This window comes from Eretmochelys imbricata, chromosome 2 (assembly GCF_965152235.1).
Source record: "Eretmochelys imbricata isolate rEreImb1 chromosome 2, rEreImb1.hap1, whole genome shotgun sequence".
NCBI lineage: Eukaryota > Metazoa > Chordata > Testudines > Cheloniidae > Eretmochelys > Eretmochelys imbricata.
The window spans coordinates 68,766,371-68,783,275 of record NC_135573.1 but is presented as its reverse complement, the minus strand read 5'-3'; the positions used below and the strand labels follow the sequence as shown (position 1 = coordinate 68,783,275).

Here is a 16,905-nt window from a genome sequence, read left to right as displayed (position 1 = left end):
TCTCAGGCCTAGAAGTGGCACTTTACCATCTGCAGCTGCTCCAAGAATGCCACCAACAGCTCTGAAATTGGTTCTCGCTACGTCCTACATTATTCTGTCCTCCAAGGTATCATCATGTTCCCTACTCATCTGGTTCTTCTTGTGGCTCTGCAAATACTGGAGGATCATGCATCCCATGGTTACAATGCGTATGACAATAGTGCAGAGCTATGCAGGCTCCATGCTTCTGTCAAAGATGGTGGACTGCAAGGAGGGCTGCATGGGTTTGTGGGTTTAAAAAGGTGCAAAAATTATGGATATAGATGACATTATGGGATGAAGACAGTTGTACTCTGGGAAGTTGACCCCAGTCAGCCCTGCATGGTTTGTTTCTGCCTCACCATGCATTGCCAGAACTTCCTGAAAGACGGTGCGCTGGACGGTAGCATGTTGCACACTGGGATACCTACCCATGGTGCACCATACTGTGCATTGATGCTATCATTCCTGGTGAGTATGCTCAGCACTGACACAAGGGAGCCAAGTATGCACACACACAAGCAATAAACTAACTGTGGCAGTTTTATGACAATGTAACTTGCATCAATCAAAGTTTGTAGTGTAGACATGGCCTCAGATTAGATAAACCCTTGTAGTGTAGACATGAGCCCTTACATGCCCATTTCCCATAGAAAATCCTAATAAGTTTCAAAGGAGGTTGGACACCTAATTCCCATAAACGCCTTTGAAAATCCCAGCTATGGTATATGCAATGTCAGCATCAAGCATCAAACAAACCAAAAGCAGAAGGAAATATAAACAGTTAACACAAAAATATGTTGAATCATAATAGGGATATTAATACTTCCCTACCTCACGGGGTGTTGTGAGGATAAATACATTAAACATTGTGAAGCACTTCGAGACCTATTGATGAAAAGCACAATAAAAGAGTTAGTAATAGTGGTAAATGAACATCACCCCTAATACCTCTGGACAAATATGTATATACAGATAGGCCTGCTGTAGCTTTACACAGACACTCAAAATTCTGGTTCAGCAGTGACTAGCATATGGATTTAGGCCCTGATCCTTCAGCTGGATTCACTCAGAGGGTCTTTATGTCTGTATGAAGCCCCATTAAAGAGCTCACTTGGGAGCACCCAGTTACAGGATCTGGGCCTTGCAATAGTTGTTCCTCCGCATGCTAAATCAGGCATTATTTATATATGAAACTATTATATTATTTTAAATGAGTGTCAGAAATGTCAATTTTTGTTGGGAGGGGAATAAGAAAATATTTCATAAAAAATATGATTGTTTCTCCTTCTGCCTGCAGCTTCGGCTGAAAGACCTGGACACTAAGCAAGAACTGGGCTTTTACAGTGCAGACCAGTGGCTCTTTAAAGAAGATGGGTCAGAGACCGTGACAGAGCTAGCGGCAGTCAGACCAGATAAGGCACCGCTCAGGGGTATGCTGCTGAACTAAGAAACAAGCAAAAAAATCTTTTCTAAAGTAAATCAACTACAATAAACATGATGATGGGAAAGACTATAAAACATTTTAGAAAAGTCATTCCCAGTTGCTTTTGACATCCTGGGTTAAGGCACTTGTGTGAAATGTTGGATCTTTAACAAAGCCTAAGAGGGCTTAAAAATGTTTAACTGCTTTCCTCTTTAAGGCAAATAGCAAATGTATTTAATGTTTCCACTACATCAAATGTCCATTTGAACACCTCAAAATATAGAGGGACAAACTGGTGTAATTCCGCTGAAATCATTAGAACTGTGCCAACTTATACCAACTAGGGCTCATGTATTTTAAAATACGTGGTAAAGTGATGACTGAAAATTTTATAGACAAAGAAAAGATCAATGGCTTTATATTTAATAAAAAAAAAAGGCTGAAATTCTGGCCAAACCAGAGATGTGCCTCAATATTTGTATTGTGTTGTCATCTAATTGCTATGCTGTAGGAACAGGAATACACATATAAAATTTAATATGAATGTGATTTTAAAACTCTGATAAGATCTTCCTTTGCTTTAGATGTATTTTATACAGTATTTACCAGAAAAAAAGTCTAATTCACCAAACATTGTAATCAAAAGTCAACTTTATCCAAACATTAAAAGCTGTTTCCTTTCCCTTCCAGTTCAAAGCTGGACTGTATGTAGAATTAGATGTTAGGAGTATATTACAGCATTTAGTTCTACACAGAGTTATCACAACCTTGGATAAAAAATGTTCTTGTCATGCCGTTAAGGAAAAATCATGCCAGATGATATTACTGTCTGTAGTGAATGATATTAATACACATCGATGTAAATAGTTAAGCCACTTCCCCAGACCAAATTAGTTGTAGTGGCAACAGTTATCTACCTGACAAGTTAAAATTGAATGCAGCTGACCAAGAACAAAGAGTGGGATATTTTCATTGTCAATCTTTTATATTTCTTTCATAAAATGTTTCTGCAGTGAGCAAGTTCTAACTGGAATTAAGCTCTGTATTTATTATAAAGAGAACTCAGGCCTCATCCAAAACCCATTGAAGTTAGTGAGTGGCTTTCAACTCACTTCAGTGGGCATTGGATCAGGCTTTCAATAACTAAGAGATTTTTTTTCTCTTTTGAATATGAACATGAGCTCTGACATTCCATTTATAACACTGAAACATGCCATTGAGAAGCATTTAGCAAGATGTATTAAAAATGGATGGAAAATGTAGGTACATGAAGGGGGATCAATTAATATTCATTTTATCCTGTACTCTTTCAGATTAATTATTTATTTGGCATCGAATTTTTAGTAATGTTTTCTTTTATTTATTTTTCATGGCAGAAGTTCTTTACTCAGTCAGTGTTCACACAGGAACATTACCTGCATCAGGAACTGATGCAGATGTCTTTATTACAATATATGGAGAGAACGGAGACTCCTGCAAAAGAAAACTTAGGCATTCTAGGTCACATACAAGTTTTGAAAGAGGTCAGGTTAGTATGGATATTTTTATGCATTTCTCTCTCTCTTTTTTCGTCTTTTTTTTTTGGTATTATCATCTTCCAAACCCTGTTTTCTCTCTGAAGATTCAGTACAAGCTTGAGGCATAAACCAGTTCTGTGGTGTATATAGGAACTTGTCATAGTCTATTCTAGAAATCTAAAGGCACAGCAAGAACCTTAGTGAGGATACTATGTTGAGCCAGTGGAAGCTGCAAATCAACTCCAGTCACTTGCTAAGAACAGATATTTTAGATCAATGCGGATGCCAATTTAAGAACAATGTCAGTAATAGAAAGTAGTTTAAAAATAATGGATTCACAGTAAAATATCATAGCAGCTGAAGATGAACAATAGGAAGGAGGCTAGAATTCTCCTCTAACAATTAACATGTCTACACTAGGTGCTAACCTATATTTAGAAACCACTTAAATGAAATGTGTTAGTTATGTGTTGGTTTAGTTAGGGCCACTAAGGTCTTGCATATGTTGAGAAAATGTATCATGTCAGAAAAATATATTAACATGTTTTAACTAACACAATATAAAAAAAGGTTGTTACCAAGGGAAAAAGTTAATTACCTAATCTTTATGAAACTCTTTATGAAGGTCAAATACATCACCCATCAAAAGACAAAGACTGAATGCAGAAAAAAAAGTTGTAAAAATTCCCATACAGATCCATGACAGTGTTTCCCAGTTTGAAACCTGTGACTAAATAATCAATGTGACCATCAGTATAAGTTATATCAGAAATGAGAACTTTTTTCCTCAAATGTCCATTTTCTGACAACAATCATCTTTCCCATTTTATTTCTTTTTCCCTACAAAAGTCAATTTTGCAGAGGGGTAAATGGTGTGATTTCTCAATGAAATTAGCTAATTTCCTCTGAAGTAAATTTGCAAAATTTCAGGATTTTTTTGAGGAGTAGACTATTACCATCTTCACTGTGATAAACTGTTTGTTTTAGAGAAATTGGTAACATCTGGGCCTGGATTAAATTGACAAATATTTGCAAGGATCTTAACATTTGCAGCTAAAAAACTGAGAAGTGAAAGTATTTGCATACAAACTCATGTAGGTTGAGAAATTTCAGACAAATGTACAGTGTCTTCTGGGAGGTCATCTCAGTGGTGAGTCAATTTGGCAATGGCTCTTCTCCTTCCAGTCTCAGGGCTAGGTGTCCTTAGCTGAAATTGAAGCTGCTGTCTTCTTCCCAGCTGCCAGAGACATGCAGATTCTCAGCATAGCTCTGAAAATCAAGAGTCACTCCAAGTTTATACTGCTGATGAGGAAGAAGAGCAAATTTACAAACATAGGCAGTGGGGCTACTCACAGTGTGTATAGTTAAGCAGCTGCTGAAGTCTTTTCAGGATTAGGGCCTTATTGACATCTCCACTCTCTGGAGCAGATGCACTTTGGAAGACATTACGTTTGGTAAGGAAGGCACTTCCAAAAGTGTCCAGTGATTGCTCTGTAAGTGGGAGACCTTTTCAATACTTTTATGAGAGGGAGAAGAGCAAAGAGTTCTGAGTTGAGTAAAACTGGTAAAGAGAGGAGAGGAAGTGAAAATGAACACAGAGCAGTCTATCAAAGAGGAATTTAGGATGCTGAAATGGATGAGAAGACACACTGAGGGAATAAGATGTGTGAGAAATAAAAGCAGAAGGAAAGAGGATATGGCAGAGCTAGGGAAGAGAAGGAACATGTATAAAGGTAAGGACATGTCTCACATGTGAGAAGTGAGTATTGATGAGGAAATTTAACAGGAAAAGTGTTCTGCACATGATTATTACAACCACAGGACAGCAATGCCTCCCTCATTTGCAAACAATATTTGTTGGTTACATACTTCACTGTTTAATCTGCTTTTTAGTAGTAAAATGTATTTGTAACTGTAGCAACTGTCACATCATATATGAGTATATTTGCTATGTGAGATGCAAAATATTTTCTTAAAGAACACACATACTAAATTGAAATATTGTGCTAATTTCAATCAGTGCTAAACAAGACAATTCAAATACAGTCCCTGTTTGGGGGAGATGCTGAGAACCTATCTCTGCTGTGCACTACTATTCCTCTGACACCATACCCAATGACATCAGTGCCACTGACTCCATATCAATTTCATAATCCAGTTTAAAATTGCTGTTCTTTTCTTTTTTAAATCCTGTCTCCAACCCCCATCACAGATTCTGTCCCTGTATCCCCCTTACCGCTTCTTCTGTCTGTCTAGAACCAGACTCCTCTCCTCCGCCTTCAAAATCCCAGGACTGGGCCTGCACTATGAATTGTATCTTCCATGCAAACTGCATTGCAAAGCTCTTTATAGAGTTTAATGATAATTACAATGTTAAAATAAAAATGTCAGTGAGTGAGAGAAACTTCTTGAGGCAAGGGAGAAAATATGTTTTTGGCTAAGATTTGAAGGAGATGGAGAATCAATGAGATGGGAAGGCTATTCCATATTGAATTTTCCTGCAGTGGAGAAGGTTCTTGCAACAACAGTGGTTGATGATCTTACATGAAAGAAAAGAAAGGAGGCCAGTTTTAAAGCAATGAAAGAAGCAGAGAGGGGAGTCGTGAAAACAAGATCTAGAAGGTATTCTGAAGAAAGCGTCTGGTGGTGGTCTGGTTTTTTGGACAGTTTTGAATTGGATCATGAGATGGATTTGGAACAGATGGTGGTGTTTACTCAAGCGCAGCTTGTACATGTCAGAAGGCAAGCAGCAGGATTCTGTACGTACTGGAGTTTGGAGGACAAGGACCTGGGGAGATCATATGAAAAAGCACTGCAATAAAGAGGAGATGAAAGTGTAACCCACTGTTAAATGTGTGTGTGTTAATGATCCCTTCTGACCTAAAAGTCTATGATTCTATGATTAGCTTCCCTGGCCCAGGCCGGGTACTGACAGGGAGTGTGACATGAACACTGAATAATGGGGGACTTTAACTACCCAGACACCTGTTTGAAAAGAAATATGGCAAAACACAAAGTGTCCAGTAAAGGTCTTGGAATTTACTGGGGACAACTTTTTGTTTGTTTATAAAGGAAGTAACCCGGGATGGGGGAGACCAGCCATTTTATATTTGTTTCTGACTATCAGGGAGAAATTGGTTGTGAATTTACGGAAGGCAGTTTGGGTGAAAGTGATCATGAAATTATATGAAATGTTAGATTTCATTATTCTGAGGAAAAGGAGGCATGAGAGCATCAGAAATAAGGACAATGGACTTAAAAAAACAGACTTTAACAAACTCAGAGAACTGGCAGGTAAGATTCCAGGGGAAGAAAATCCAAGTGAAAGAGTTGTTCAGGAGAGCTGGGAGTTTCTCAAAAAGACAATATTAAAGGCACAACAGCAAACTATCCTGATGCTAAGAAAAGGCAAGAAGAATACTAATAGGCCAATATTGCTGGACCATGAGCTCTTTAACAACTTGAAAATCAAATAGAAATCCCATAGAAAGTGAAAACTAATTGCCAAGGTTGAGTACAAAACAGTAAGTATGAAGGGACAAAATCAGAAAAGCTAAGGAACAAAATGTGTTGCAGCTAGCAAGGGACATAAAAGGCAATAAGAAGAGGTTCTATAAATACATGAGGAGCAAGAGAAAGAAGAAGGAAAGTGTAGATCCTCTACTTAGCAGGGAAGGAGAGCGAATAACCAACAACACCAAGAAAGCTGGGATGCTTAGTCCCTATTTGGTTCAGTCTTCACTAAATATGTTATAGCCAGCTTAGATTTGTCAAGAACGAATCATGCCAAACCAACCTAACTTCTTCTTTGACAGGCTTATTGGACTAGTGAATGAAGGGAAACAGTATATGTGATATATCTTAATTTTAGTAGGACTTTTGACATAGTCCCACATGACATTCTCATAAGCAAACTAGGAAAATGTGGTCTAGATGAAATTACTATAAAGGGTACAAAACTGGTTGAAAGATCCTGCATTGGAGCAATTCCTGGGTGAATTTCTGCCTCCCTAAAGGTTATAAGAATTTGCAACAACATAGCCTGGAGGTGAGCCTCAACTACAAAAGAGAATTAGGTAAGTTCATGGATGATAGGTCCATCAATAGCTATTAGCCAAGATAGCCAGGGACACAACCCCATGCTCTGTGTGTCCCTAAACCTCTGATTGCCAGAAGCTAGGACTGGATGATGGGATGGATCACTTGATAATGGCCCTCTTTTGTTCTTGCCCTCTGAAGCATCTGGCACTGGCCACTGTCAGAAGACAGAATTCTGGGCTAGATGGACCATTGATCTGACCCAGTATGGCCATTCTTATGTTCTTATTTACATGTCATTGAAGAGATCAGACAAAGTGTTTTCCTCAAGCTCTGAATTTCAATTTCAAATTCAAGGGAAGGTTTTATTAGGGAGTGGGCAGTGGCAGATTTTTAAAGACCTGGGGAAGATACTACAAGAAAAGAGGTTAATAACAATGTCTGTAACATAGGGCATGAGGCTGGAGTGAAAGGCAAACCTGACTGGATCTCGGAATTTCTACTCCACAGGAAATTCTGACATTTAGAAAAAGTTTTGGTTTTGGTTTGGAATTAAAACTAGGAGTGTTGACATTTCCTGCAGAAAGAACGTTCCAGTCATTTTAGTTTAAAAAATAAACAGTATGGGTTCAATTTTTTTTCTAAACAAAGCAGACCAGTTGACTGCTCTGGATTCCAGCTCTGGGGGACTCCCCCAGGGCTACTGTCAAGGTTCCTTCCCCACTCTGAACTCTCGGGTACGGATGTGGGAACCTAGATGAAAGACCCCCAAAGCTTATTCTTACCAGCTTATCTTAAAAACTTCTCCAAGGTACAAGCTTTGCCTTGTCCTTGAACAGTATGCTGCCACCACCAAGCGTTTTAAACAAAGAACAGGGAAAGAGACCATTTGGAGATGTCTTCCCCCGGAATCATAGAATATCAGCATTGGAAGGGACCTCAGGAGGTCATCTAGTCCAACCCCCTGCTCAAAGCAGGACCAATCTCCAGCTAAATCATCCCAGCCAGGGCTTTGTCAAGCCTGATCTTAAAAACATCTAAGAAAGGAGATTCCACCACCTCCCTAGGTAACGCATTCCAGTGTTTCACCACCCTCCTAGTGAAAAAGTTTTTCCTAATATCCAACCTAAACCTTCCCCACTGCAACTTGAGACCATTACTCCTTGTTCTGTCATCTGCTACCACTGAGAACAGTCTAGATCCATCCTCTTTGGAACCCCCTTTCAGGTAGTTTGAAAGCAGCTATCAAATCCCCCCTCATTCTTCTCTTCCGCAGACTAAACAATCCCAGTTCCCTCAGCCTCTCCTCATAAGTCATGTGTTCCAGTCCCCTAATCATTTTTGTTGCCCTCCGCTGGACGTTTTCTAATTTTTGCACATCCTTCTTGTAGTGTGGGGCCCAAAACTGGACACAGTACTCCAGATGAGGCCTCACCAATGTCGAATAGAGGGGAATGATCACGTCCTTCGATCTGCTGGCAATGCTCCTACTTATACATCCCAAAATGTCATTGGCCTTCTTGGCAACAAGGACACACTGTCAACTCATATCCAGCTTCTCGTCCACTGTAACCCCTAGGTCCTTTTCTGCAGAACTGCTGCCTAGCCATTCGGTCCCTAGTCTATAGCAGTGCATGGGATTCTTCCATCCTAAGTGCAGGACTCTGCACTTGTCCTTGTTGAACCTCATCAGATTTCTTTTGGCCCAATCCTCTAATTTGTCTAGGTCCCTCTGTATCCTATCCCTACCCTCCAGCGTATCTACCTCTCCTCCCAGTTTAGTGTCATCTGCAAACTTGCTGAGCGTGCAATCCACGCTATCCTCCAGATCATTAATGAAGATATTGAACAAAACCGGCCTGAGGACCGACCCTTGGGGCACTCCACTTGATATCGGCTGCCAGATAGACATGGAGCCATTGATCACTACCCATTGAGCCCGACAATCTAGCTAGCTTTCTATCCACCTTATAGTCCATTCATCCAGCCCATACTTCTTTAACTTGCTGGCAAGAATACTGTGGGAGACCATGTCCAAGGCTTTGCTAAAGTCAAGGAATAACATGTCCACTGCAGTCATTTTAGTTTAAAAAATATCCCCCTTCCTCCCCAAGCCCTACACCCCCTTTCCTGGGGAAGGCTTGATAAGAATCCTCACCAACTGGTACAGGTGAACACAGACCCAAACCCTTGGATCTTAACAACAATGAAAAATCAATCCGGTTCTTAAAAGAAGAATTTGAATTAAAGAAAAGGTAAAAGAATCATCTCTGTAAAATCAGGATGGTAAATACCTTACAGGGTAATCAGATTCAAAACATAGAGAATCCCTCTAGGCAAAACCTTAAGTTACAAAAAGACACAAAAACAGGAATATACATTCCCTCCAGCACAGCTTATTTTACAAGCCATGAAACAAAAGAAAATCTAACGCATTTGCTAGCTAGATTACTTACTAACCTTACAGAAGTGGTAAGGATTGCATTCCTGATCTGTTCCCGACAAAAGCATCACGTAGACAGACCAAACCCTTTGTCCGCCCCCCTCCAGATTTGAAAGAATCTTGTCCCCTCATTGGCCATTTTGGGTCAGGTGCCAGTGGGGTTACCTCAGCTTCTTAACCCTTTACAGGTGAAAGGATTTTGCCTCTGGCCAGGAGGGATTTTGTAGCACTGTATCGAGAAAGGTGGTTACCCTTCCCTTTATTTTTGTGACAGCTACCCATGGGGAGTCTCCAGGCATTGGGAAGTGTTCAGGCACTGGGGAGTCCTTACTGTGAAATGGAGACTCCAGAAGCCCCAAGAGCCCTTGCTCAAGTTGGGACTTAGCAGTGCCAAGTTCCCAGCTGTGGTGCAGAGAATCTAGAAGCCTGAAAAGCCCCATCTCAAACCATCAAGCCAGGGTTTCAGGATTTCCAGGCCCTTCTGCATTGTCAGGAGCCTATACATTGAGAACCCCTGTTAGGTTGCCACCTCTGAAGGTCAAAAAACTAGGACATAGGGGGCGGGGGGGAAGTTAGGACTAGTAGGGTGGGGGGTGGGGCTCAGTGCTGATTGTTCTCTACACATCCTGCATGTTCTACCATTTAAAATGGCAACACATAGAGGGGAGAGCACTGAGCCATCAATGGGCCCAGCACACCCAGGCCTGGCCTCACTTTCCCCACTGAGTCATCGATGAGTCTGCTATTCTCACCTCCCCCCATCGACCCATGCCTGAGGAGAATATCTGAGTCTCCTCATCCCTGGCCTCCCCTCAGGCAGTGCCCTACCCCAACCACCCCACTCTGAGGTGGGACATGCTTCCTCCCACTCCCAGGCACAGACTCAGCAAACCAATGGTGACCCTTTGTGTGTATGGGGGGGGGGGGGGAGAGAGAGAAAAAACAGAACTTCTAATATCTCAGGAAGATTTACAGATTTCCGAAGTCTTCCTCCAAAAAATAATAAAAGGTCAATCATGGGAAAACCTGGACAGGAGGTAACCCTGCCTGCTAGAGTTTTGTCAGAAAATTCAGTTCTAGTGACAGGGTGAAACAAAAAGAGATGAAAGGTATAAAGAGAACAAGAAGTTTTCTGAAAGGACAGGATTATGTCAGATATGTCCTTGGAAGACATGGAATCAAGAGGAGCAGAAGGAGAAGTTACAGAAATTTTGATGGCAAACTAGAGCAATGTTAGATGGAAAGAAAGAAGGGAATTCATCTCACTTGGCTGAGTAAAGGGCAATGCTGGGCAAGCTGGGTGGGAGGAAAAAAGAATGGTTTGAAAGACGCAGCAAGGATGCACCTTTAGAAATGAAGATTGAGGAACAGTCTTCTGTAAAATGCAAAGGAATTAAATGAGCTACTTGTAACAAATTCCTATTATTTCTGCATGGTAAAATAAGTTAAACCAATTGAATTAAACTACAGAAAGTAAGGCTAGTTTATATTTATGTAAGTAGTTCTCTTTCTAGCTAACTGATCTCACTGGTTTAATGGGTTAAATGAGTGGGAAATTGTCATTTTGTCTAGCTAAAACTGAATCTAAATCAGGCAAGCTAATTTAAATAAAATTATTTTGGTTTTCATCAATTACACTTCCAATGAAGTGTATAATACAGATCTGAATGTCTTTACAAAGATTAAAAAATAAAATAACAAAAAAGAAGGATAATGACATAAGACAAAAGTATATTCTTGCTAATGCTGAGGAAGTGGGTAATTTAATGCATTATGATGATAATTCATTGATTAACAATGGGTGATTGTGACCACTGTTGTCTAATGACTATGAATTATTGTCCCAAAGAATGAAGCTAATGATAGGTCTCCCTCTGAAAAGAGTTAGCAGTGAAGGAACATGAATATGACCAGCACAGGCTAGTTTCTGTAAGTTAAGGGTAATATACACTGACAAAAAAAAATTGTCTTGAAACTGCAAAAAATAAAATTTAAAAAGGATTTAATGCTCCCAATAAAAGTTATTTAAATGTTCGTCTCAGCTAACTCCTATTTTAGGCTTCTTATGCATTACACTAAGGGTTATAGTTTGCCATGGTATCTGTTTGGGGAAGATCAAGGATATGTCAAGACAAAAATGTCAAAAGTCCTAAAAACCCTGGTAGGAATAACAACTGAGGTTTCCTCTTTCTGAGCAAATTGCAGTGAATAATCCCCCACTCACAGGAGCATGGATTAGCTGGGCTATTATTATTTTGTTTTAAATCATCTCTCCCTTTGATGTTTTCTGGTCTTCCTGTGTTACCCTGCCTGGTGGTGCAGTGGTTGGCAACAAGTAAAATTATAGCGTCTGTTTCTGCTATCCATCTGTTTTTTTAATGACACCCACACACAAGCCCATATATCCACCCTCCCACTCACGTTCTCTCACAGAACATATTCATTCTCTTGCTCACATAATTTATTCATCCCATCATGCACTTGTGCAGCTGCTATTTAGTTTTTGTTTACTGGTAGCTGTAGCAATATTTTAACAGATGTCCCTACACCTAAAGAGCACATCTCTTCTCATTTGCCTGCATGAACAGCCTTAGTTATACTTTCTGCTGTCTGTGTTGTCTTTCATTTGCACAGTCATAAAAACATCACTATTTCTGTCTGGTGGTGTTATAATGTGGCTTCTTCTCCCTTCTAGAAGCTAAGAAGACTTAGGATCTACAAGGCTTGGAAACATTTTAAGAACAAAAGGCCTCATTTAAGATAAAGTTCTGTTTAATTGGTGCATCCTAGTACTGGCCTCTGTCACTTCCTCAGCCTCCATGGAGTTCCATTTGGGTGGTGTGGGGAGGGTTGATCTGGAGTGGGAGGGCTGGGCCAGCAACATGCCTGGGTCTTTTGCAAGTAAATTAATGCTTCCCTCTTTCTCTCCAACCAAGGGAGGAGCACACCAGAGCGAGGGTTGCTAGTGATAGATTCTCTGTTCCTCGCAATCCAGGGGATGGACTCTCTGGGTAGAGACTGGGAAAATATACGGACGCAAGGATCCAAATATTTCCTTTATAATAAGACCTCCAAATGTCAACATCAGCCTATTATGCATATCAGTCTAATTCCCTATCGTTCTGTTGTGCCAACACAAAAATGAATGATTTAATTTGGAAACGAATCCATTTTACCTGGCACAACCTTGGTAAATACATTTTAATAATAACTGGTGTTATTAATTATGTGCAATTCACTGTGACTTGTTTTCCCATCAGGTTAATAGCTTCAGTGTGAAAGCCGTAGACCTCGGAATGTTAATCAAAGTGCTAGCTGAACACAAGAATATGGGTTATGGAGCTGGATGGTACCTGGACCGAATCACCATCCAAGAATCAGGCAACAGTGACTGCCAATATGTATTCTCATGCCAGCAATGGTTAGACAGCGGAGTTGGTGACGGACGGATGGAACGAGAGTTGAGACTTCTTGGAAAAGTGAGAAATGAGAGGTTGGCAGGAAATATTCAGGGTGAGATGCAAAATCATCAAAACACATTCGGGCTTCTAATTTGATTGTATTTTGTTTTTTTTCCCCAGGATGGGTCAATTGAGATTTAATACAGTACCACTTTATTCTGAATAGCTTCTTTTATACAAACTGTATCCACAGCACTGTACAAAGCTGGTAAATACAGTTATAATGCTAAAAGAAAAAAAATAACAGCACAAAGAGGGAGATTAAGAAGTATTTGTTATTCAGTGAGTATGTTTTCAGATTGAATTTGAAAACCGGTGTTGAGTTGATGAGGCAGAAAGAAAGTAGGTTGTGCCATATGTTGGGAAATGCAGAGCAGAAGGCTCTCGCAGCACTGTCACATGAAGAGACATGAAACATTTATTTTAGAACATAGTGTTTTTACCGTATGCGTGAATGTTTGCCATTGGCTTTGCTCTTGTTTGCATTGCATTTTCATTTGAAAGGTACGTCTGTGGTACCAATTCTCAATGGTATTTATCTTAGGGGTCAGTGGAACCCAGAATTCTATTCAGAATTTGAAATGAACAGAAGATGAAACTTCAGAAAGAATTTGGACACTGAAAATGTTTTAAGCCTTTAACCCTTTATCACTATACCTGGCTCTCTCCCATAATCTCTTTTGGAAGGGAGTAAAATATTGATCAGGGTCCATTTATGGCATCTGAACCACAAATGACAGACAAGACTCCATGCCCAGACCTAACCAATCAGAATATTAGAAATTGCATTCAAAAACTGCAATATTTTAATAGAACTTAGGTTACTTTATACACATGCTGTGACCTATGGATGTTCCATTTTATGCTCTGAGTATTTTGTGTACATTAGCTGTGTTTGTTATAGGCACAGAGAAGCAAAATGTACATCCTTCAGTCTGAGCTGCATGCTTTTGGTACAGTAGGCAGATTTCTGTCATAATTTAAGGGAACACTGGAACATCAGAGAAATGTTGCTGCAGATTTCAGTGAGAATTTTGAGTGTGTAAGGCTACCCCTTTGGTTTGAAAAGTAATTACTATTCCTTTTCAATATCTTGGAAACATGAGTGTAGGACCAGCAGTTACAAACACTGACCTCCTAAACCTCAGTGAATTCATCAATATATAGTTGCCATTTTTAACATAAGAAGGACCTGCCTTCTTATGTTGTTACAGAGTGTAACATTATCCCCCCAAATCCAGATTGAGAATTACCAATAGTTCCCAAAGTCCATGACGAGTAACATTCAGTATTTTAATAACCATAAGGTCTAAAAACAACATTCCATGTGCCAGTGGAGATGTAGGAAATTTTCATTTAACTTTCATTCACTTTTCATTGCTATCTTTGGTTTAATTTATTTGTAGCTTTGATAAAGTTGGCTGTGTCAGCCTTCAAATCACAACATCTTAATTTATAGAAAAGCTACTTTGGATGATTTTAAGAATGTGTTAAAGCTAATTTTCTCTTTCACTGAAGTCTGTACATTTGAACTCATGGGATCCAATCCTCGGGTGGTATAACTAATCTAGCTCCATTTATGTCTATGTACATATATAGATATAGTCATAGCTCCATTGATGTTGATAGAACCATGATAAATTACACCAGCTCAGGATTTATCCTATTGTGTTAAGGCTGCCTAGTCTGGCTTTCAGGGAAATTCTGAGAATAAAAACAGGAAGTCATTGACTGAATTATTTTCAGCAAAGTTCTTTTATTTTACAATAAAAATGATTTTAAATGGTTCAATCCATACTCTAGCTCACTGGGCATATACAGAGCCAAATTAAAAAAGTAATTGAATCATACTCAGTAGTGGGCCAGCCCAGGTGACCAAAAAGCTCTTCAAAAGTCAAGTTTATTTTCATAGAAATCATGGCCATGACAAACGTACAGCCTTAAGCCCTGATCCATCAATGCACTTGGCCAGCATGTGGTGTCCCACTGATGCCAGTGGGACTCCCATAGGGATGCAGTTTGGGGGCTTAATTACAAAAATTAAACAAGTTAATTCAAACCAAATGGTGGTGTCTCATATTAGAGTAAAATTTTACTGTTAACTTTGAACCTATGATGTCTCATCCTGCATTCCCTCTGCACCCAAAACTGATGTTGATTTCAGTGGGAGTTTGAGTGTGAAAGGCTACCACTTTGGTTTGAAAAGTAATTACTATTCCTTTTCAATATCCAGTGAAATCTTCCAGTTCTTTTATATCTCTTGTTTCAGCTACTGCTTTGAGTGTTTTCTGTGGCCTCAATTCAGGAAAGTACATGCTCAAGTCCATCACTATTTAGGACAGTACTTATGCTTAACTTTATGTTACGCACATGCTTATATGCTGTCCTGAATACAGATGATTTCCTGAATAGGGGCCATATTTAGGAGTCTCAATATGAACAACACATCTGTTAAAATCTGATCAGTGTAACTGCTGAACCCAAAAGAACATGATTTCTTCAAATTGGAGAGTAACTAATATGACCACCTTGTGGAAGAAGGACTTGATGTCCTGTGGTGACCTAAATAAAAATGTCAAATGTGGAGTCAGGGGTGTTTCTCAGTGGCCTCTGGTGAATGAACATACCTACCAAATTTCAAGAGTCTAGTTTAAGTGGGTACTTGAACAGTTGAAATCCAGTGAAAAAGATTGATAATTGGTATCCTCTGGTAGAAAGGTCAAAGCTCTAATCTAGGATTTCTGTGTGTACTCAGTGAATGATAATGAATGAGTTTAACAAATTTCTAGATTCTGGTTCAATGAGAAAATGAAAGTCAATTGTTAGTCATTCACTCACTCACCGTGCTACAAGCATCTATACTATATTGGATATTAAGTGCAGTTAATGAATTAATTATATTTTACTGATTTGTTTCACTAGGGACTTGGGATGTCACTGTTACAACTAGCGATGCTTCAAGCATGAGCCCTAAAATGTCTTTAACTATTTGTGGTGAAAAAGGTACAAGTATTCCAGTCTTATTTCCCAAAGGATCCCTTAAAAAGCCTGAGATTTGTCAGACATCAGTGGAACTAGATAAGAAATTCACCTCTATATGCAAAGTTCGCTTGGAAATAGAAGATGCCAGAAATGGAGAGATCTGGCATTGTCGTGAGGTAAAAACCACTAAAAAGCAAGCTCAGATCTTTTTATTTTATTTTATTTTATTTTATTTTATTTTATTTTATTTTATTTTATTTTTAAGTTCTCTTCTTTTCATAAGCTACAGTTATTTCCAGAAGCAGCTTCCAGTTACGTTCAAATACATAACATTTCTTATTTACAAAGTAAGTAGATCTGCTAACAATGTTGGTGCAGTGATTTCACAATGTGCTCAAAACATTTTTTATTAGAATATGTTTGAACAACAAAAATTCTGTAAACTTATGTTGGATTTCTAGAGGGCAGCTAACAGAGGTGCCGTAGTCTATAGCTTTTCCAGTGCTATTTTTTCATAACTATTGCCACTGGTTTACATAATTCCAAATTGGCTATTACATGGTATGGACCTATGATCCAAAACCACTAAGGAAGTGAGACACTGGAAATGCCTTTTGACAAAAATATCTGCCATTAAAGTTGGCATCCTAGAAAAAGAAATGAATAGCAAAAGTGACACTCTTTCCTCTGACGTCTAAGATGCTGAAGCTAAAACCTCACATCACATCAAAATTGCTATGGCACTACACTGCACAGAAAAAATCCTTATCAACTCTAGCAGGCACAATAAAAGGACGGGTATAAGAAAGAATCCCCCCACTTTCAGTTTTCATTATGCCTTAATCCATTAATATTTGTGTTTCATTTTCATAACAAAATTAAGTGGGAAAATGTTAGTTCTCAGTCTAAATATGCGAAGTTACGCTGCAGGATGAAGCACCTGACATTTATCTGCTCCGCCTGTTGTTAATTTCATCTTCTTTTCCATATGAAATATTCATCTAGTAAGTCTGTTGATAA

The 16,905-nt window shown here is 39.2% G+C and overlaps 1 protein-coding gene across 1 annotated transcript in view; it reads left to right on the top strand.

The window, feature by feature from the left end:
- The window catches only part of RP1 (RP1 axonemal microtubule associated), a 291,326-nt gene that overhangs the window by 226,274 nt on the left and 48,147 nt on the right, over positions 1–16,905 (top strand). Inside the window, exons 42-45 of the mRNA XM_077809001.1 lie at positions 1,319–1,451; positions 2,821–2,972; positions 12,703–12,955; positions 15,826–16,061. Coding sequence (XP_077665127.1) covers positions 1,319–1,451; positions 2,821–2,972; positions 12,703–12,955; positions 15,826–16,061 — 774 coding nt within the window. The remainder of the gene's footprint in view (positions 1–1,318; positions 1,452–2,820; positions 2,973–12,702; positions 12,956–15,825; positions 16,062–16,905) is intronic.